The sequence below is a fragment of the Embiotoca jacksoni genome, unplaced genomic scaffold (assembly GCF_022577435.1).
Source record: "Embiotoca jacksoni isolate LCO1_2020_lvr unplaced genomic scaffold, fEmbJac1.0.p SCAF_11, whole genome shotgun sequence".
NCBI lineage: Eukaryota > Metazoa > Chordata > Actinopteri > Embiotocidae > Embiotoca > Embiotoca jacksoni.
Window position 1 is genome coordinate 3,090,400 of NW_027185241.1, and position 22,623 is coordinate 3,113,022.

General features: G+C 41.7%; 2 protein-coding genes across 2 annotated transcripts; one reads left to right on the forward strand and one right to left on the reverse strand.

The window, feature by feature from the left end:
* Positions 1-1,230: 1,230 nt before the first annotated feature.
* On the forward strand, positions 1,231-6,317 carry yrdc (yrdC N(6)-threonylcarbamoyltransferase domain containing). The gene is made up of 6 exons (XM_069142191.1): positions 1,231-1,470; positions 2,319-2,514; positions 3,588-3,702; positions 3,800-3,919; positions 4,054-4,184; positions 5,408-6,317. Exons 1-6 carry the CDS (start codon positions 1,296-1,298, stop codon positions 5,475-5,477), a joined length of 807 nt encoding a protein of 268 aa, XP_068998292.1. The 5' UTR covers positions 1,231-1,295; the 3' UTR covers positions 5,478-6,317.
* Positions 6,305-21,638, reverse strand: LOC138193895 (glycoprotein endo-alpha-1,2-mannosidase-like protein). Its single transcript, XM_069142190.1, has 4 exons — positions 20,580-21,638; positions 19,048-19,157; positions 10,133-10,209; positions 6,305-8,528 (listed from the first exon to the last, which is right to left on the reverse strand). Exons 1-4 carry the CDS (start codon positions 21,088-21,090, stop codon positions 7,892-7,894), a joined length of 1,335 nt encoding a protein of 444 aa, XP_068998291.1. The 5' UTR covers positions 21,091-21,638; the 3' UTR covers positions 6,305-7,891.
* Between the last annotated feature and the right edge of the window lie 985 nt (positions 21,639-22,623).

The following is a 22,623-nucleotide window of genomic DNA, read 5'->3' on the forward strand; positions in this document are numbered from 1 at the left end:
AATTCGAGTCTTAAACGGCTGATGGACGACTTGTTCTCGGGCCTGTTTTAAGGTCTGGGGCTGGTTTTTCTTTGGATGACCGTATTTTTGGGGCTTCACTGTGGATCTATGGTGGGATTATGTGGCAATTTAAGATGTCACGGGTCTCTAAACAATTATTCAGAAAAGGGAACAAGGTCAGCTATATAGTATTTTTACAGTAAGCTGCCCTAACTAAGAAATAAGGTTTGAGTTTTTAATATTTCTTTACTGGTTAGAGGTGAAGTGGGTACTTATTTTATGGGCTGAATGAATCTTTGTGATACCATAAAGGGGCGGGAGTACTGTAAACTAACGACTATCCATCAGTTTTATTCCAGTCCAGACTGTTGTTTTATTAAATCGTTTATATTTATTTTATGTCAGACAGACATAAAGGGAGGCTTGCATCACAGTTGTGAGAAGCTTAATTAACAATACCTGTTTTATGTTGCAGCCGAAGCTACATTACAAGCTGAAAAATACTCTAATATTTCAAAGTTCAGGTTAGGACATGTGGACATTCAGTGTAAAATTCATCTGCCCACCTCCATGTTAAAACTCAAGTGTTTGTTTGTTTTTTAATCCTCAGTGCCAGATATAAGCTTGATTAATGGTTTGTATAACCCTTGTATTGCCACAATTAAAGGTTGGTTTTTTTTTTCAGTACCACCATCTCTTCGCATAAGAGGCTATCTGAGACATATTGTCTGTCTTTGGTGTCTTGGATTTACTCGTAATTGATTCTGAATGCAGTGTGAAGAGTCTGATAAGTGTTCTAGAAAGCAGCAGCAACAGGAACCACTTACAGGTAGCTTTCAAATGGAAATCAAAGAGAACACTTTAAAATTTAGAGCCTTTTACGTTTGAATGACTGCAGAATCTTAATCCAATCCATATTCTGTAGAGTTCATCACAGTCAATAGCAGGTTTTTATTCCTGAAGGTGCGCCATAACATTGAGCTGTAGGTTTAAAAACCTTCAACCTCTTTTTTGAATTTTTTTTTTTTCAAAATTCCAAGTAGTAAAATAAACGTGAATCTCGGAGCTGCAACAAAATACACGACGCGTGTTAATATATTCTCAGAAATATTAAAGTACCAGCTGGGTCAAATTTGTGAAACGTCAAAAAGGACTCTGTCGTGCCGCTTCCCACTTCAACAAAGGTGACGTCATCAATTGTGGGCGTAACCCGGAAGACGGGCGTTATATTGTCCCGCGATAATATAAGCTCCTCATTTGAGAACTGGCGAATCGGCGGCTGTGGACTTGGATTTATGAAGTCGGTTCGTAACATCGCTGCTGAATTGATCAAGTCGAGACGAGACCGGAGTTCAGCCGCAGCTCGTCGACTCGGAGCAGATATGTATAAAGATCTGAAGACCAAAGTGTTGCGGCTGTCGCCGCCGCCGACCTCCAGCGGGCCGACAATATATCAAGAGGACCAAACAGGTAACACGTGTCCGTCGATCACAAACTAAAGGGCTGTGTTGTCCCGATGCTTTTAAATACGGATGAATGGTTATTGATGGCTTATAGGAAGCAGTTTACAGTCTGACGTTTGAAAGGAAGCGACGTAACCATCGCATGCCTGATTTTCCGGTTATGCAGCTGCCTCGCCGGGATTTTTTTTTTTTTTTTTTTTTTTTTTTTTTTTTTTTTTTTTAAAGGCGAAATAAACCGATCAGAAGAGAGGCAGTAGTAGACTAATTTTGGGACAGTGAAAGAGAAAAGGTACACCTCATCAGAGCATTTAAAAACTTGACTGACGATGTGTTTAGGTGACACTTTCTGAAGACATCAGGGGTATAACTTCTTTGAAAGAACTGTCCTGAAGGCTGTTTACTTTTTTTTTTTTTTTTAAAAGGGATGTAAATGTGAGATTTATTCTTTTTTTTTATGATATACGTAAAAAAAAGAAAAGAAACTAATATAAACAATTTCCAGACCACTTTGAGGGGTATAATTTCCCGTACTCGTGTTACATCAAATGCATCAACAGCTCAGCCTTTTAATATTGAAAGATTATGTCGCACGTGTTTTTGGACTAGGATGAGGGAATATTGAGCATCACTGCCATGTAAACATTCAGGACGATGAACTTTGATTTAGGGCAATAAAGTTGGGATAACGCGGTTTGAGCAAGTGAGCCTAAACACGAGTTTTTGCACCCAGTTTTTTTTTTTTTTTTCTTTCTCAACCCTCTTGTTGTTGTTGTTGTTGTTGTTGTTGTTGTTGTTGTTGCTGCGTGTCCCGCTGCGGAGGATGTCCGGCTGACTTTCGTCGTTTTCCGACCGCAGATGCTGCTGAAATCCTGACCTGCACGATGAAGGCTCTGAAGGAGGGTCACGTTGTCGCCGTGCCCACCGACACCATCTACGGCCTGACGTGCTTCGCCCAAAACTCCGAAGCCGTCCGGAAAATCTACGACATCAAAGGACGGAACGAAGAGAAACCGCTGGCGATTTGCGTTGGAGAAATTCAGGACATCTACAGGTACGTGTGCGGGTTTCTGCTTTGACTTGACTTCGGAGTGGTGAACGTGATCGGAAGCTTGCCGTGATGGAGCGAAGAATTTGGATGCGGATTGTTTTTTTTTTTTTTCATTTTGTGTGTTGAGTTTCAGTCCAAAACTCAAATGACAAGAAAATTCTCCCAATTTAGAAGCATTTTGCTAGAAAATAACTAATTGATCCTTTGATTGATTGATTGATTGATTGAATCCAATAATGGACTCATCATTTAATGGTTTTTTTTTTTTTTTTTTATCTTGAGACTAAACACAGAGCACACCAGTCTGGTAATGATCAACGGTGTAGGACGACGGTGGTGCTGGGAAGTCTGTGAACCCTTAAGAAGTTTCTGTGATTTCGACATAAATATGACCTAAAACCTCATCGGGTTTTCACGTCAATCCTAAGATTAGATAAAGAGAAACCGATTAAAGGAACCAGACGGAAATATATCCCCGTCATTTATTTGGGAATATGATCGAATATTACATATCCGCGTGGGGTAAATGTACGTGACAAGCCAAAAGGGTTGTTGGAGGGATGTTTTCCGGACGGATGAGGGGAAAAAAAAGTCGATTATTTTTGTTTAAATGAGAAAGTGTTATGTTTGGAAAAAGGGAAACGCTGTAAACCGGTATAAGAACCTCATCCTATCTGTGAAACATGAAGGTGGTGGCATCGTGGCTTGGGCCTGTTTTGCTGGACGGCTTGCCGTCGTCGATGGAAGAATGAAGTCTGAATTATAGCAGCAATTTCTAAAAGAAAAATGTCAGGATATCTGTCCGTGAAAGGAATCCGAAGAGATAGTGGGTTTACGCAGCAAGACGATAACCTAAATACTGAATAAAGCCAATATTTTTGGAATAGCAGAGTCCAAAGTCCTGACGATAATTCAATACAAATGTTTTGGAAGGACCCACAGAGCAAGAGCAAGGAAATTATTATGGGTTCACAAACTTTCAGCTTTGATTTCTCCCGATAATGACGCATATCACCACTCTCCCATTTCTCAAGAAGCACTTCTTAACCTGTTGTTGTTGTTGTTTACATGGCCAGGTACTGCAAGGTTACAGTGAAGGAGGAGCTGTTGGGCGACCTCCTGCCGGGCCCCGTCACTCTGGTGTTCGAAAGGTCTGAAGTTCTAAACAAAGATCTCAACCCTTTTACTTCAGTGAGTCTGCTCGTTTTTCTGAACTGAAAATAAAACAATGATTTACAAATAAAAGTCAAAGTCGGCTGCAGCTAACAACGTCCGTGCGGCTCCCCAGCTTGTAGGTGTACGGATCCCGGATCACGCCCTCATGAGGCGGCTTTGCCAGATGTGTGGGGAACCGCTCGCTCTTACCAGCGCCAACATCAGCTCGCACAAGAGCACCGTGGAAGTACATGTGAGTAGAAAATAACAAATACATTTATCCCGGGTTTCAGTAGTAACTCAGGAAAAAGGTGTATAAATATGTACAATGTAAGGATATGACCTTGAATTCTGCTGTTTGTTTTTTTGTTTTTATTTCCTCTGAAGGAGTTTCGGGAGCTCTGGCCCAAACTATCTGTGGTGGTGGACGATGGACCAATAGGAGACCACAACCGCCTCGGCTCAACGGTGGTCGACCTATCGGTGCTCGGCAAATACCACATCATCAGACCTGGCTGGTAAGTTCAAGCCTTTTCTGACACCCAGTTACATGTGTTGTTGTTGTTGTTTTTTTCTCCAAATAAAATGTAAACAACTGACGATACCCAAAAATGACTGTTGGAAAAGATTTCTAAAACAAATTTCCAAATGATTATTAAAATACTTCTTTCGATTGCTCAAGCAGTGCACATTTTTCCAGTGATAAATGCCTGTTCTCTCAGTCGATTCATTCGCATGGAATAAAAGTGAAAGTGACAGGGTCGCATTTTACTTCCTTTCAACAATGTTCCCCCAAAAGGGTGCGATGAGACGATTCAGATTGTCAGAAAATGATGTCTGCATTTCCAAACACGTCCATCCTTCCTGTTGGCTGACTTGGGAATATTTGCTCACGAAGGTTATAGCTTCTCTCCGCTCCATGCAAGTCATTGTACTGCACTCTTGTTTGCAACTGGAGCGGTCTCAAAACTTTGGTGAAGGAAGGTGAACTCTGACCCATGACTCTGCCATCAGATAATAAACCAGAATTGAATTTAGCAATCACACAAAGTGCAATCAAAACGGGTTGTTTTTTTTGAGACCGCTCCTGTTGCGAACGGAGTGTCGCAATGACCTGCGAGCAGAGAGGGAAGCCGCAACCTTCACGACTAAGTGTGCCAGGTTACGTCGCTGGATCAACGTCGCGCTTTTGTTTTGCATCGGGAGCATCCTCAGAACGCTCTGATCTCACCACGTACTAAACGGGCTTGAAATGAAGTGAACTGGAGGCAGCAGATATTTTGCAGGACTGCAGTGTAATGTGACTGTGCCTTCAGGTGTCCAGTTTATTCTGTGACTCGGTAAAGAAGGGAATACACGCATCAAAATTGAGCACAGGCCAATTCATTAGAAATATCCACCTGCCTCAAGCCACCTGCCAGTGTTACTGCTCTGCTGCTTTCCGCTGAAGCGAGAGAGCCATCACAGGAATCGCTTGAACAGAACATGGGCGAGCTCGTGCAGATAGAATATGCAAATGCTACAGAAAGCACTCCGGTGTTTTGCATGAATTAGTCGACCAAAACATGATTACTCCACTTACTCGGCACAAATGGGTGACAGAGATGAGATACTCTACCGCCTGTTTGTCGCATTGGGTTCATAATGGCCTTTCGGATACCCGCGGCCCCGGACCTCCCCCGTTCACTCCGAAGTAAGACTTGCTACGTCCAGCCAGTAATGCCTGTGATTCTGTTTTCAGCGCCTTCTCTTCTACGGTTGACGTGCTGGAGCGCAAATACGGACTGTCAGAGGACTTGGTGGAAGAATGACCTTTTGAACTCTCCACACTCCAAAACACAACCTGTGTTCAATCAATCAATCAATCAAGCTGGTTGTGCGCCTCAGCGCTCACCGGGTCGGTGCTGCTCGGGAAAAGATGGATCTGTGATTTTGTCTCTCCCGGGAAAGACTAGAATTCAGGAATTCGAGTCTTAAACGGCTGATGGACGACTTGTTCTCGGGCCTGTTTTAAGGTCTGGGGCTGGTTTTTCTTTGGGTGACCGTATTTTTGGGGCTTCACTGTGGATCTATGGTGGGATTATGTGGCAATTTAAGATGTCACGGGTCTCTAAACAATTATTCAGAAAAGGGAACAAGGTCAGCTATATAGTATTTTTACAGTAAGCTGCCCTAACTAAGAAATAAGGTTTGAGTTTTTAATATTTCTTTACTGGTTAGAGGTGAAGTGGGTACTTATTTTATGGGCTGAATGAATCTTTGTGATACCATAAAGGGGCGGGAGTACTGTAAACTAACGACTATCCATCAGTTTTATTCCAGTCCAGACTGTTGTTTTATTAAATCGTTTATATTTATTTTATGTCAGACAGACATAAAGGGAGGCTTGCAGCACAGTTGTGAGAAGCTTAATTAACAATACCTGTTTTATGTTGCAGCCGAAGCTACATTACAAGCTGAAAAATACTCTAATATTTCAAAGTTCAGGTTAGGACATGTGGACAGTGTAAAATTCATCTGCCCACCTCCATGTTAAAACTCAAGTGTTTGCTTGTTTTTTAATCCTCAGTGCCAGATATAAGCTTGTTTAATGGTTTGTATAACCCTTGTATTGCCACAATTAAAGTTTTTTTTTTTTCCCAGTACCACCATCTCTTTGCATTTGTCTTGGATTTACTCGTAATTGATTCTGAATGCAGTGTGAAGAGTCTGATAAGTGTTCTAGAAAGCAGCAGCAACAGGAACCACTTACAGGTAGCTTTCGAATGGAAATCAAAGAGAACACTTTAAAATTTCAAAAAGCCAGACAGGAAGAGCCTTTTACGTTTGAATGACTGCAGAATCTTAATCCAATCCATATTCTGTAGTTCGTCAATAGCAGGTTTTTATTCCTGAAGGTGCGCCATAACATTGAGCTGTAGGTTTAAAAACCTTCAACCTCTGATTCTGTTGTTTTTACTTGGTGAAAGACGGTGCTGTGTGCTAACGGTGAACATGACCTCTTTCAATAAAGAAATTACTTAAAAATTAAGATCAATTATCAGGTAGATCTATGAGTATTTGGGAAAACTTTAATGGCCTGTCTAACTTGCTCTATTTGAACAGGCACACTGACACCTTTATTAGCACAGTAAAGAGGATTAATGTAAATGTACATGCTGTAATTATATTAATAACTAGAAAGGCAATTTTGTTTCACTTACCAGGTAATTTACTTTTCTTGAATGTTACTTGGAGGGATTTCACTGGTGCAACAATTTTGACAAAATTACTCAAATCTGAAATGATGTGAAACTCAATTTTAAATAAAACTCAAAGCGGAGGTTGGGCTTGTTGGGGGGGGGGAAATTTGCTTTCTTGGTGCTTTCAAGTGAGGAGAGCGAGATAATCACAAGGTTTCCAAGCAACCAGCCGGGACTAGTCCAGCATTTCCTATAAATGGGATATAATGTGGTACTTAATTAGTTTGTAGGTGGATTTTGTTCTTATGTTGGAAAGAACGAGGGAAACTGTTTCCTGTTTTTATGCTAAGCTAAGCTAACTGGTTGTAGCTTTACATTGAACAGACCAATATGAGATTCACATTGTCACTGATCCTCTCACATAACTGCCTACCGGAAAGCAAATTTAAGTATTTCCCAATTTTTTTTTTTTTTTTTTTTTTTTTTTTTTTTTTTTGGCACGACAATACCATGTCACCACAATTTCAACACACTCTCCGAACCTGGTTAAAGAAACGAACTATAATAAGGTCAAAATTTGGGACGGGGGAATAGAAACAAAGTGCCTGGACATAATCAGTTCTATTATCTTACTACAAAGAAAAGGGACACAAGGCCCTTATATGGTGACATATTGTATTTATGAATATGTTAGGCAGGAGTTTCTCACATTATCCAACCTGTTTCTGATATCTCGCATATCAGAAACAGGCCTACAGAACGTTTTCGAAGTCTGGGCTTTTCAATACGGTTTTTGAGAGAAAGTTACCCAGACTCGACCTTTCATGCTGCTCTATACAAAAACCTTCCATCGACACAAGAGTCCTATTCTTGCAGAGGAACCGCGTGTACATCCAAGTACACGCACTTGCGGAACTCTCGCATCCGGCCAAGGATGTGTCCTTCCACACCTCGTGTGTATCGATCAGCCTCTACATTCGTTCTCTTTCACGTGCGCACACGCTTCAACTAGAGCATGCTGTTTCAAGTCACTTCGATGACGCTCACATGAGCCACTGTTCCTTCTCCTTATTGAACTGCTCGGCCCAGCGGCGGGTCAGCTCCAAGTAGTGATCGGGACCGTGTGGCAGATAGTCCAAGTACACACGGGTCACTGTTTTTTTAGGCGTCGCCCTCTCGATCTGCGTCCCCTCGTGCCATTCGTTGAAAGACGTTATGGTGACCATCTCCGGGCGCACGTTGAGTGCGGCCTGCAGGGCGGTCTCGTAGTAGCGGCCGTTCACCCTGTTGCGCGTGTTGTGGTTGTTCCACGGTCGAATGCTGGTGTCAATGTAGCCAGGTCCCACGCTGGGGATGAAGAGGAGATTGTTCCCATCACAGAAAGCTTTGATGGCCTTCCAGTTCTGGTGAGAGGAGCCGAAGGAGAAGCCGTTGGAGGCGAAGTAAGTGTACATGCCGTCAAAGCCGCCCGCGAGGATGTCGTGCTTATGACGCTCCTCCACAATCAGGGCAATAAAGATGGCGTCGTATGCCGAGCCGCGGACGCTGTGGGTTCCCGTGGGAGTCAAAAATTCAGACCAGGACTCTGGTGGAGTTAGGTAGGAGTCGTAGATGTAAAACAGAGGAAGACTCTTCCCGGTGCTGGAAGTAAACTTGTAGAAGGCTCCGTGGTCGCCATACCTTTAAAGATAATAACACAGTAAATTAAGAACCAAGTAGATCATTGATGATTAGTGCATTAAGTAAAGAGGCTGAAATGTCGTTTGGAGGAACACACAGCAAACTGATCATTTTGCATGGCTAAAAAAAAAAAAAACGTTACAAAAAAGTAAAGATAATTCAGAACAGTTCATCCCCTGAAGAGCAGTAATGTGACCCAGCGTCACTGCCGTCTTCCTTTTAGATTATTAGACATATTGTGTTTAAAAATAACAGCAGAACATGATAATTCCTAGAAGAATGCTAAATTTGAAACGGGCAGGTTTTTATCCTCTGAGGAGCCTGAATAAGCCTCGGAAGTGTCTCGACCATCTTTTTGATATTTCTTCGGAACACGACCACTCGGTCAAATGGCAAACCAATAAGAGACTCCCTTCAGTGAAAATCGTGTTTTTATTCTCACCAACATACGCTGGATGGCATATCATGGGCAAAATAAGCACTTAACGTCACGGCTGAGCATTTCAACTTTGAATCTGTTATTGAAACGGTCGCTGCAGTTCCAGACAGCCAGGGTTTCATATGTCACAGACCCAACAGACCAACCCCGTCAATTCGCAGGGCGGACCTTTCCACATTATCGAACTGCTCGCTTGAACTGCAGGCGAGTGGGGGAGGGATGGACAGAGGCGGGAAACTATTTGTATTTTCACAGATCTGCGCATACTGAATGAAGGCAAAGGTGTTGAATTATATCTGCGCTACTTTGAGGCATAAAGTAGGTATTGAAGGCATTTAAGGCAAAACTATTAAATATGTAATTCTGATAAACAGAGATGAAATCTTTGCGGTTTAGTCAAAGCCAGGAGGAAGCCGTTAACTCATGCTCTGCGGACAAATATTGTTCACACCTACAGAACTTGAAGTTCTTGCGGTGAGCTAAATGTTTCTAATGACGCCAAATATGTTGGGCTGTGTTTAAATTGATGGACAACTTATGTAGAATATTTATATTTTATGGAGGGTTGCAAGCATTCCAAAATATGGGTTTGCATATTCAATATTTTTACATACACGTTAAAGATACAGTTAATATGATCAGTGATAGTAAAATGGTTGTAAAAACCATAAACAGCACGTAAGGGAAAAAAAAAAAAAAAATAGAAACTATATATTAAGTTGTTCAACATGGAATATAGGGTCACCAAAACTATATTTTTCCTCTGGGTACAATGAATGTCCACAGCGAGTTTAATGGTAATTTAATGGAAGTACGTGGCAGCCAGTTTCCTTTACGATGAAGACAAAATATGGAGATTTTGCAAACCATTTCTTTTTTTTAAATTTGTTGAAACTAAAAATCTATAAAGGCTTTGGGCTTTTAAGTTTATGTACTTGACAGGTGCTCCTTTTCCGACTAACCTTGCTACAAAAAAAAAAAAAAAAAAAAAAAAAAGGCTTTTACTTCGAAAACTCATTCATAAGTCATGATCTTATATCATCAGAAATGCATCCAAAAAGTATTTCAATGTTGTAACTCTTGTTTTTTTCAGCCATGCATGCAATCTTAATGGTTTTCTATTTGAGTTGACTCGGTGATGAAGCGCAGCCAGACAAGCGCCTACCTGTCAATGATGTACTTGATGTTGTCGTGCACACTCTGGTCGTTCCGTCCTCTGTATGGCTGGATGTGAAATGCGACCTAGGAAAACACAGAACGAGATGCGTGGCTTGTTAGTTTCCATTCATCACTCTGCTAAGATGCCACAGTCCGCACTTACTGTACAGATGACCTTAACACGTATCGACTCAAAATCAGCCGTCTCCCCAGGGAGCCTCCTCATAAAGGCCTGATAAGTGCGACAATGAGTTCTTGTGGTTTGTAATCAAAGTTTGAGAAGTTGCCAGGAACAAACTGGCTCAATAAGAAAGCATGTTAAAGTGTAATGTTGTAGCAGCTGATCAGGCTGTCGATTCCTCCTCCAGAAAACAAGAGTACAACAAGTTAGTCATTCACTATTTTGACCTGATGTAGCCCTAAAGCATGGCATGGCTTCAGGAGTTTGGTTTCTCTTCCCTGCTGTGTCATGTTACAGATTATTTGTTTACAATCCACGCAAGAAAATGATTCAGACTTGGGTCAGCGGCACAACAGTCACCACTTAAGACCGACAGTAAAGAACCATGTTTTCACTCGTTTTTCAAATTCTGTTACACTGTCGGATGTGTTTGTTCACCGAGTGGTCAATGAAGTGGTAATAAACAAAGCGAGCCGAGGAACAAGGGACCCGAAATGACACGTACACAATAAAGTGCTTAAGGTGAATATTTTAAAAGGCGCGGTCGGAGAATTCAGCCCCTTTGAATTATGCATGATCAAAGTGAAAAAAAAAAATCCTTTAGCAGTGGACACCCAAAGGGAACAATGTGAAGGGAAATAGCTTTTAAAATGAGGGCAGCATCTAAATGGATGCAAGATGTCATTAAGTGATCCCTGATCTTTTTTTCTTTTCTTTAAAAAAAAAAAAAAAAAAAAAAAAAAAAAAAAAATGCATTTAGTCCATTGCCATGTCAGCAACTCCGTGATGCTGTACTAACATATCATACCAGTCTATCTCATACTGGTTAAGATATTTTAGCCTGGATCAAAGTGGTCGACAAGCAGATTGACATTAGCAGTCTTACAGACACACCAGTAGCACGGCTAACTGTGATGATCTCCTCATGTAATTATATGCCATTGCCAATCAGTCAAGTTGCAGTTTATATCCATGTTTGTCCCGTCCCATATAATGTGTTTATAGAATATAATGAAGGAATTTGGCCAATAAATTTGATTCTGATACACACACACACACACACACACACACACACACACACACACACACACACACACACACACACACACACACACACACACACACTAAAATAACCAGAGTTTTAACATGAGCACCCAAGGTTAGCGTCACCACTTCAATATCCAACCAAATGTGAAATACGGTCTCAATATCCTATTCTGTTCCTGGGTAATGGCATCTTAATCACGATAATGGGACAGAAGTGAGTTCACAGTGACTTTTGACCATCAAAATCGAATCAGTTCATTCTTGAGTGCCAGTGAATGTTTGTGCCAAATCTGAAGAAATTCACTTAAGGCGTTCCTGAGATATCGCGTTCACAAAAATGGGATGTGAAGTCACAGTGACCTTGATCTTTGGCCACCAAAATCTAATTAGTTCATTCTTGGGACCAAGTGAACATTTGTGCTATATTTGAAGGAAATTCCTTCCTGATTTTCTTGAGATAATGTGTTTACAAGCTGGAACAGGGGCATAAAAAGCAGTATCAGTTTCATAATGACAATGTCTCCCACAATAAATCTTTGTTCGATGTCTTTTGTAATAATGAGCCTGTTTAAAGGTTTACTGAAAGGAATCTTTGTTGTTGGCGTGCAGTATGATGCACACTGGAGCCTTTTGGTGGCAGTATCACTATAACACTGAACAGTATACTAATGGTTTAAAAAGCTGTTTGGAATAGGCTTAAACTCAAACCTGCAGATGTGTATAGATAAACTCAGGATGGTGGCAAGACAAACACAATCATATCTGCCAATAATGGAGCTGCTGAGTGCTTTTATGTGCAACAAAATGTACATTTTGATGGTGTAAGATGCACTTTGCTTGCATAATAGCAGTTTGAAAAAAAAAAAAAAAAAAAAAAAAGATAGCAGAAGAAAGATGTTGGCCATGTGATTAATGTTTATGAAGCCATAACTCTCTGGACTTCTTGTAAAGTAACAGCCCAGGAAGCCAAATTCAAACATGAGCCTATTTTGAAAAACGGAGGTATTAGAGGATGTGAAGCCACATGATTATGATCAACAGAGGGGAAACAAAGCTGTTTAACTCTCATATTCACTGCAGCAGAGCGCAGGCCCGTAGAAAACTCAGCTCATTATCCCAACACAGTGGCCCATTACTTTGTGGTAATTTAGAAGTAAATGAGACAGAGGCAACGCATTTTAATACCTCATAAACATGACAGCATCAGCCTGGAACAACCATGGCATGATTCATGCTGAGCAGAGGGGAATTTAGTGCCATGTCATGCAGAAAGCACCAAGGGAGGGATGGGAGCCAACACAAAGAATAAAGGTCTAGACCTGTATAACAATTAAATAAATTTGAGCAGAGTTTTGCACATTTCTTCATGCAAAACTGTCACTTTCATTCTGCGGTCAAAGCCAGTGGACATACACGATGATAGAGGTTCATATAAGGTTAAATGTAGCTACTCAGTACATCTGTAAACAAGAAAGTGTGGGCGATTCCATCGTAGGGCACCCATGGGCCATATTCCCCTGTGTACATGTAGCTACATGGCCTACTTACGACACAGAACTTCTGTAGCCTCCCCCCCAGGGTACAGATTGTTCAGAGGCACAAACTGAGTCATGGGCCCCATGATGCACATTTCCCCTCTACTTCTCCCACATCCAGCTTCCAATACCCCTTCACCCTGTCACCACTAAACCGCCCCCACCCTCCCCTGGGCAGAAGGACTATTTCAGCTCCACTTCAAACCGAGGTCAGGCAGCAGCCCTGCTGTGGAGGCTCCATGTGATGTCCTCTCCAACTCTGCTGTGCACAATACACGATACACGAGAAGTGTGTGGGAGCTGCTCAACTTATATAATAATAAAAAAATAAAAAAAAAAGTACATTGGTTTCTTTTGCAGCGTTACCCAGAGTGGGGTCAGTGTGTTTTTAGCTGTGTGGTGTAGGATTGCTATAATGATGGAAGCTGGATGTGTTTTAAGTGATCTCTACTCCCATTTCCATTCATCTCCTTTTTAACTTGTGAATATGCAATTATGCCAAATATGTAATTCAGTATAAGCCTCTTAAAGCTCCATCAAACACTTTGGGTGAATACAACTTCTCCTGGCAAGGCTGTATTATCATCCAGGCAAAATTAGAGACTGCATTTCTAGCAAGTATCTATAAGAATATATTGCACGTAATATATGTAAATGCACTCAGTCAAAATATACATGCAACACTTTTGTTTTGCTCCGATTCTTCTAACTTGAAGTAAAAGATCTAAGATCTTTTTTATGAACACAAAAGGTTTATTTCTATCAAATATTGTTCAATAATTTGTTCAGACATTTACGCAAGTGAACACTTCAGCTTTGCCAAGATAATCCATCCACCTAACAGGTGTAGCATATTAAGATGCTGATGAAGCACTATGATTATGACACCGGTGTGCTTTGGACTGGTCACGATAAAAGACAACGCAAAAATATGTAGTTTTATCAAGCAACACAATGTCACAGATGTCACAAATTGATGTTTCAAGACAAAACTGCACATTTTAGAGCAGCCCCTTTATTGTTCCCAGACAAAGAAACATCTGGGCATAGAGATTTTAATAAGCTGCAACAATTGGTTAATTAATCAATTATCTGATCGATATGAAGTTATTTTCCTAAAAAATGTCAAACATTTTATGGTTCCAGCTTCTCGGAATTGATGTGTTTGTAAACAGAATATTTCTGGAACATGCGGGAGGTTATATGTTAACCAATCTGCACCAAAGCGCGCACAGACACGGAATAAAAGTTGAAATTGTGTTGCAGACAAAAATTCTGAGAGCACATTGTGTTTTCGGTCTTTGTGTTATCTTTAAATCATTTGTTCATCTATTTATAGGAATATGTTTTTGCAAAATTATGCAGTAGACTCTCCAGGGTTCTGCTGTTACGAAACAAAACTGCTCATTTATTCTCTCAGATAAACGGATAGCGACTTTGCCATTGTATGCAGACTGCAGATACGCGTGTTTCTTGAATCCTGATCTGATACATTTTTGGTTGTTGCCTCTGCTCCTGTGGGACCATCTGTCCTCTTCACTCCCCCCCCCCCCTCCACCCCCCGCCCCACCCCTCCTTCCTATCAGCCTGCCCTTCAGTAGGAAAGAGCAAAGACATTATTTAAGACTGTTTTTCATCAGAGTTCCAAATGATCAGAGCCAAAGTTCTTTACTTTGTCAGTATTTTGCTGAAATTATACAAGAAGAAGCAATCTAAAGATAAATTTCATTCTGCTCACTGCAGAATGGGAGGAGTTCCTAAAAGACAATCCGAACTGGTAAGAGGTAATAACGCATTTGACTCGCTGCTGTACACAGAATTATTTTATTGTAAAGCTCTCAGGGCTGTTTTGGCTGTGACCTTCTGAGTGCTTTCATTAAGGTCAAAGATAAGCAGCTCCTTCTTATTTCAATGAGATACTGAAATGTGCAGTTGATTTGCAGAAAGCATGTCACAGTCTGTTTCTCCGCACACGCTTTTTATGAAAATGTCATGCTTGCTGGGTCACTGATGACAATAAAGCATGGCATTAAATTCAGTCTATTAGCTTCTCTCCTGACAGCATTATGTGTAAAACCTCATCAGCCCAGTGTTGCATGTCTTATCCGTGCGTTCTTGTCTTGCCCTTGCAGAGATACATTATTTCTTTGCCTCCAGCCAAACAGCAGAACAAACAAACGTGATATTGAATCTGACAGGCTGCCCTGACAAACCTACTGCCTCTCATCTGTTTATACAGACGATGAGGCCAATATGTGTCACATTGCTGCTGGAAATTAAATTATCTTCACATCAGGATACAAACACTGGCTAATGGATTGTGTTACAATTATGCTTTGTAATTAACCTTGGTGGCAACTTTAGCAAGTTGTAAATACAACTTGTTTCTTTATCGGTCAGTGACTGATTAGTTTTGGTCCTATGCATTAAACGAGGAGCGTACGTCAATAGGAATTTTGCAAATACAATTACATGTTTAACCTGCTTGTTTACCTGGTTATCATTAAATATCCATAAAGTATTAAAAAAAAAACACAAAAAAACAGTAAAAGCATCTTAAAATATCTTCTGCCGGTAGTCCAAATATTTGCTGCTTAAAATGATATATGACAAAGAAAAGCAGCCAATCTCCCAATTTTTCCGATTTTTATAAAAACAGTTAATTAACAAATCAATCGATAAAATTATAAAAACTTCAAACTTTACAGTAATGCTGATGCTTGTATGTGGTTGCTGCCCCTCTTCGCATGTCATCTGGCTCATCTTCCTTTATATACAGTGGGTACGGAAAGTATTCAGACCCCTTTAAATTTTTCACTCTTTGTTTCATTGCAGCCATTTGCTAAAATCAAAAAAGTTCATTTTATTTCTCATTAATGTACACTCAGCACTCCATCTTGACAGAAAAAAAACAGAAATGTAGAAATTTGTGCAAATTTATTAAAAAAGAAAAACTGAAATATCACATGGTCATAAGTATTCAGACCCTTTGCTCAGTATTGAGTAGAAGCACCCTTTTGAGCTCGTACAGCCATGAGTCTTCTTGGGAATGATGCAACAAGATTTTCACACCTGGATTTGGGGATCCTCTGCCATTCTTCCTTGCAGATCCTCTCCAGTTCCGTCAGGTTGGATGGTGAACGGTGGTGGACAGCCATTTTCAGGTCTCTCCAGAGATGCTCAATTGGGTTTAGGTCAGGGCTCTGGCTGGGCCAGTCAAGAATGGTCACAGAGTTGTTCCGAAGTCACTCCTTTGTTATTTTAGCTGTGTGCTTAGGGTCATTGTCTTGTTGGAAGGTGAACCTTCGGCCCAGTCTGAGGTCCAGAGCACTCTGGAAGAGGTTTTCTTCCAGGATATCTCTGTACTTGGCCGCATTCATCTTTCCTTCAATTGCAACCAGTCGTCCTGTCCCTGCAGCTGAAAAACACCCCCATAGCATGATGCTGCCACCACCATGTTTCACTGTTGGGATTGTATTGGGCAGGTGATGAGCAGTGCCTGGTTTTCTCCACACATACCACTTCGAATTAACGCCAAAAAGTTCAATCTTGGTCTCATCAGACCAGAGAATCTTATTTCTCATAGTCTGGGAGTCCTTCATGTGTTTTTTGGCAAACTCTATGTGGGCTTTCATATGTCTTGCACTGAGGAGAGGCTTCCGTCGGGCCACTCTGCCATAAAGCCCCGACTGGTGGAGGGCTGCAGTGATAGCTGACTTTGTGGAACTTTCTCCCATCTCCCTACTGCATCTCTGGAGCTCAGCCACAGTGATCTTTGGGTTCTTCTTTACCTCTCTCACCAAGGCTCTTCTCCCACGATTGCTCAGTTTGTCTGGACGGCCAGGTCTAGGAAGAGTTCTGGTCGTCCCAAACTTCTTCCATTTAAGGATTATGGAGGCCACTGTGCTCTTAGGAACCTTGAGTGCTGCAGAAATTATTTTGTAACCTTGGCCAGATCTGTGCCTTGCCACAATTCTGTCTCTGAGCTCCTTGGACAGTTCCTTCAACCTCATGATTCTCATTTGCTCTGACATGCACTGTGAGCTGTAAGGTCTTATATAGACAGGTGTGTGCCTTTCCTAATCAAGTCCAATCAGTTTAATTAAACACAGCTGGACTCCAATGAAGGAGTAGAACCATCTCAAGGAGGATCAGAAGAAATGGACAGCATGTGAGTTAAATATGAGTGTCACAGCAAAGGGTCTGAATACTTATGACCATGTGATATTTCAGTTTTTCTTTTTTAATAAATTTGCACAAATTTCTACATTTCTGTTTTTTTCTGTCAAGATGGGGTGCTGAATGTACATTAATGAGAAATAAAATGAACTTTTTTGATTTTAGCAAATGGCTGCAATGAAACAAAGAGTGAAAAATGTAAATGGGTCTGAATACTTTCTGTACCCACTGTATATCGATGTACAAAGGCAGTTGGTGCATTATTGATGACACCTGCTTTGACACAAGAGGATTGTTACAAGCTTGTGCCCCTTACATGCCATATGCAATTCAGTTATAATGGCCCTTGAGTAGCTTTTACTCCTTGCAAGAGCATGCAGACATGACTTGTCTTCCTTACTCAGAAAACGTCAGGAAAATTAAATACGCAAATTCACTTCAAATCACCGATATGATCAAAGATGCAGTCCATAATTTAATCTTAGTATTTATCTCTCTATCTCTCTATCTATCTATCTTCCACTGTCTCTACCCTCCCTCTCAATCTGTATTTGGAGAGCATCTGACGTGAATTATATTGCGTTACAAGCAGTACCTTGTAAAACTTTAATAAGCATTCAATACAGCGACAGGACGCAGAGGGACCAACATGGACGGCAGCTATTTCCTCCGTCGTGACATTTTCCAACCTAATTGGCAATTGGTCATGTGGTTGTGCGCCCAACCTTTCCCACACTGCTGATGTGGTCCAGAGTTCATTCCACAACTGGTTCAGCAGCAGTAGCAGCACCTCTGACCCATTTTATGCCCTAATGTTGGAGACGTAGTTGCAGCCGCAAACATCCGGCGTCAAACCCCAGAGTAGCAGAGGCAGCTTTATAGGAGGCAGTAGCATAAGTTGAGGAGCTCTTTAGTATTACTCTCCTGTGACAAAAGGATACAGCAGATCCAATATATAACACAGCGCAAATGTCGGTTGGAGATTACGATCCTGAGCTGTGTTAAGCTTCCTGCCCACCTCTGTGAAGCATCAATAATCCTTTTCTAGCTCCTGTGTCACTGTAGTCTCAGTGAGATGAATGGACGGAGAGATAGTTGACAGACAATCATATTTACAGACTGAGCCTCAACCTCATTCATATTCCGACAACCATTCAAAATAATATAATTGCATTCTCTACACAGTTTGGCATTTGAGTTCAACCACCTGGAAAATTCACACAACTGGGCCACTTTAATACCAATATAGAGCATGCTGTTGGTGCCACTTACAGCATTTTGTGTAGTTTAGCCTATGTTGTACTGTGAAAGATATTGACCCCAGTTCATAGTTTTCTGTCTGTCCATATTTGTGTGTGTAAGTGTTAGATTTTTATGGATAAAGACATTGAGGGAAAATTGCATTCGTATTTCTGAAAATTCATCTCACTGATATCATATTGCAATCACTGTTTCAGAACAAAAGACATAAAGTATATCTGCTGTCTGACAGAGATGATGAAGTCTTTATGTTTTGTGCTCCCGGCACAGGGAACAGTCTTAAAAATGTAATGGAATTGATGAATCTAATATATGTCAGAATTCAAAATGACTACTAAATGCTTCTATTCTAAATTAAGTCTGTGTTCTTATCTTACTTTTACTCTTATTTGTAATATTATTATGTGTTTGTATTGTTCTGTCTGTTGTTTAACTTTGTGTTGTTTTGTCTGTCAGGGATTTACTTGCTTACATAAAGACAAATCAGCATTAATCGTGAAAAACCAACTCTTCCATCAACAGAATTGAAATAAAAAAAAGTCATCGAAAAATCCTTTCTTGCAACAGCAAACTTGATGTACGCAGTTTAGAATGGAGCTGAATATGTCTCAGACTAGATTTGATTCATTGCTTTTCTTTGAGCCCTGGGCTCTTTCATCGCTAGATTTCATCGCTCTTTCTCACACACGCGTAGACACACAATGTGCTGATGCCTTTTACCTTGAGACTGTGTCTATATGCAGCATCGAGTACAGCAGGTACCAAATCCTCAGCGGGTTCCCCGTTGTCGTCAGCCAGGCCGGGAGGATACCAGGACAGGACCAGAACCCCTGAAGCCACATAGACACTCATGAGCCGGATCGTCCATCCTGGACCAAAGACACTTAATAGCACAGAGAGCGTCTGCTGCTTTGAGGACAATTAACATCGACAAACGTTATCATGTGCACTGAAACAATGAAACAATGCGTGGATCTTATCCCGATTGTATTTTGTTCCTCTTTGCGGTCATTTCGTTAACTCCGTCTTTCTCTTTGTGGTCATGTTTTCCTCTCTTTGTGATCATTTAGCATCTCTTAGGTGCAAGTTCTGTTTCTATTTATTTCCTTCAGTAATCCATCCATGGCTCTCTGGAGAGGGGTTGATTGTTTTTGATGAATTTGCACTTGTCATCTTAAGACAATTTATTATGCCTTGTTTTAGTGGCAATCTCTTTGCGCAGTTTGAATGTGTGACAGCTCATAAATTCCCGCAGAGAATTGCTTGTTCCTACCCTGATGCTGGCTGAAAGATGGCTTCATATCAGCCACGGCATTGCCTGGCACCACAGAGGAACTGGCGCATCAGATATGCACTCAGAGCTAATTCATTAAACTTATGTCTGCTCGCCATGGAGCTGTGGGGACTATTAGATTACAATACCCAACTATGTCTGGGTGTATTAAGTATATGGCCCCCGCTATTCATTCGATTTATTGGTCTCTGAGAAGTGGCAGGAAATCAGTCATCAAGTCAAGTGGAACTATTTAGACTTTGGCTGGCCTTGGTATCTAATTAAATGGATTGTTTTAACTAAGCTTTGTGAGCCGGCTCTCCCGTGATCCATCTGTTAGGGCGATAAGGTTTCAGAGGGTTGGATGGTCTGCTCATCATTCCAGATGGTGTACAATAACCTACTGAGCCGCAGGACGTAAACATCAGAGCCTATCGTGTGTAGGCTGCTGATGGCTGACACTACCGGGCTGTTACTTGAAACCCGGCAACAGACTTTGGTTGTCTTATAAGGAAGCAGTACAGGTTTTTCAAAAGACTGAGAACACACCTAATAATTCATGAAACTCTCAAAAGATGAATTATCTAAGCCTGATGTCCTCCCAAAGAAACATTAGGGCTGATGAGAATTTAATTTACATCTAACTACAGTACATGATTCACCTTAGATTTTAACACAAATTTTGTGAAGGTCAGAAGAGTAGTCTACTTTTAATGTGCGTTTGTTGTTTGAGAGATTTTTAAGGTCCTGCAGGAAAGGAAGCGCAGACTTGTATCTGAGCGTTTAGGGAGCTGTCCAGCGGATGTGTGGTGCTGAAAATGTTTAGTGCCCCTAAAGCGAAAAGAGGGCAGTTGTGTGCTTAGAGAAGCCAGATTTCTGTCCTGCTGCTGAGCACGAAAAACAAAACTCAGCTCTTTTTTGTGTGCGTGTCTCGCTCTCCAAGAAATCCTGGGTGCCCCGCTGCATCTCTGAACTGTACCTGCTGCGGATGCTCCGATCTGCTCCATGTGGGACTCCAGCACGTCCGGATCCCTCGAGCTGTACGGATTGAGTTCGGGGTAGAAACTGGAGCCGATGTCCTCGGGTGGCATGTGTCTCCCTCTCGGGTAGCTGGATGCGATCTTGGGGTCCCAGTGTGGGACCAGGATGTGGTCCCAGTGAATGTTTTTGCCGTCCAAGTGCGGGCTGCCGTACCAAGTGTAGTAAAAAATATGAACATCATAAAATATGGTCCCCTCGGGGCCGGAGTTGGCCAAAACTGGTTTGGTGTTGCTGCCAGGCGGACGGGCGTGACCCGGGGACGCAGTGGCATCGCGGGACACGGAGCGCCTGTCCATTTTCCCTCCTATCATCGGCAGGAGCTCCAAACCCGGAGCCAGATCCGAGAAGCCGTCACTGGGCTTCAGGGTCCTCAGTCCCATCATGGCCCCGAAGATGAACAGCGTAAAAAGAAACAGAGCAACGCAAGCCTTCCTCCGGAGCCTTGCCATGGTTGGCTGCTGGAGTGGCAGAAGCTGCAAACGGCGTGGAAAGGACCAAGGGCGCAAATAAGCCTCTCTCCTGCCTCTGCGCCGAGACGGAGTTCACCTCGCAACCTTTACGAGCAACTCTCCAAAGTGTCCCGCGTGTCATCTAAAAACTAGACATCCATCTGAAGGGACACGTCTACATGATTGCAGTCCGGTCGCAGACTACCCGACGCAGTTGGCTGTGGGTTTTATAACTTTCTTCTGCAGCCTCATGTTTCGTATTCTGCTGAGCTGCGAATTGTATCACCGCAACAGAAACCCACTTCTCCTTGTTCTGTTCCATAAAATGGGAGTAATCTGGAGACGACCCAGCAGCGTGAGCAGCTATCTCGTTTTTTTAAATGCTGTCACAGGGCAGATGTTCCCGATTCAAGACGTTTCATTCACTGATCTCCAAACTATCACTATCTGATCTCCCTCAGCTGACAGCCTTGTCCTTCCCAGAAGCTGCTCCATTCACCCGACAGATGAACGTTGTCTAAATGCAGGAATGATGTTCTCCGGACAGTGACGCTGTCATGAGGGTTTGTTACAGCCTCAGCGGTTGATTGGTTTCTCCTTCGCACTGTCCCGTTTTGGATGCCAAAGAGGCGGGACCCGGTTCGTCACCGTTTAGCCCGTGCTCACACATATCAAATAGGCTATAGCTAAGGTTTAAGATTTAAAAAAAAAATATATATAACTATAAGCTATAAGCATAGTTATATAATTTCCTTGACAATAGGTCAGACGCCACATCTCTTCTTGCTAGCATTACATTAAATGTCGTAACGTTGATTTTTTTTTTTAAAGTGAAAACTCATTTGTGACTTCAGACTTATGCTGACATCTAGTGGTCAATTCATAGAATGCATGCAACTTCTCCGTGCTGCCTTCAGGTACTCGCGGAAATTACGAAACCTTATGTGTTTAGATGTTGGGATGGCACTTTAAAAAAGTGGAGAGAACAGAAAAGTTAGGAAACAAGTACTATTATAAGGCTATGGTTGTCATTATTAAAAGTATTAGTATATACTTATCGTCATTTATGCATTAGCCCACTTCTGACTTTGAAGAAATATAGGAGTTTGGGGAAGTTTCTTGGAAGATAAGATGAGATCAGAAAGAGCACCTAGTGTTTGCTTTCGTTGATATAAAGAGCTTATGGGAGTTTAAAACAGTAGAAAGACGTGTAGGCTAATAAAGCGCCTCTTGTCGTCAGGACATAAAATCGTTGTAATCTGTCTTTCATCCAGCCAAGAAACTCTGGCTTCCGGCCAGGATATTAAACAGCAGTTGGGAGCTGTTGATCCCTCCATTGGAGATGATCTGACTTGCTGACACTTCATTAGATTGTTTTCTTTGTCCACAAAGCGGTTCAATCTGAAAGCAACAATTGCTTGTTTTTCTGAAATCCCTCTAGAATAACTGACTTCTCAGACGTTTGTCAAACAAACTTCACCATTCAATTAGCGTAAAGGCGGTTTGGCAGCTACAGGCAATTTGACACGTTAA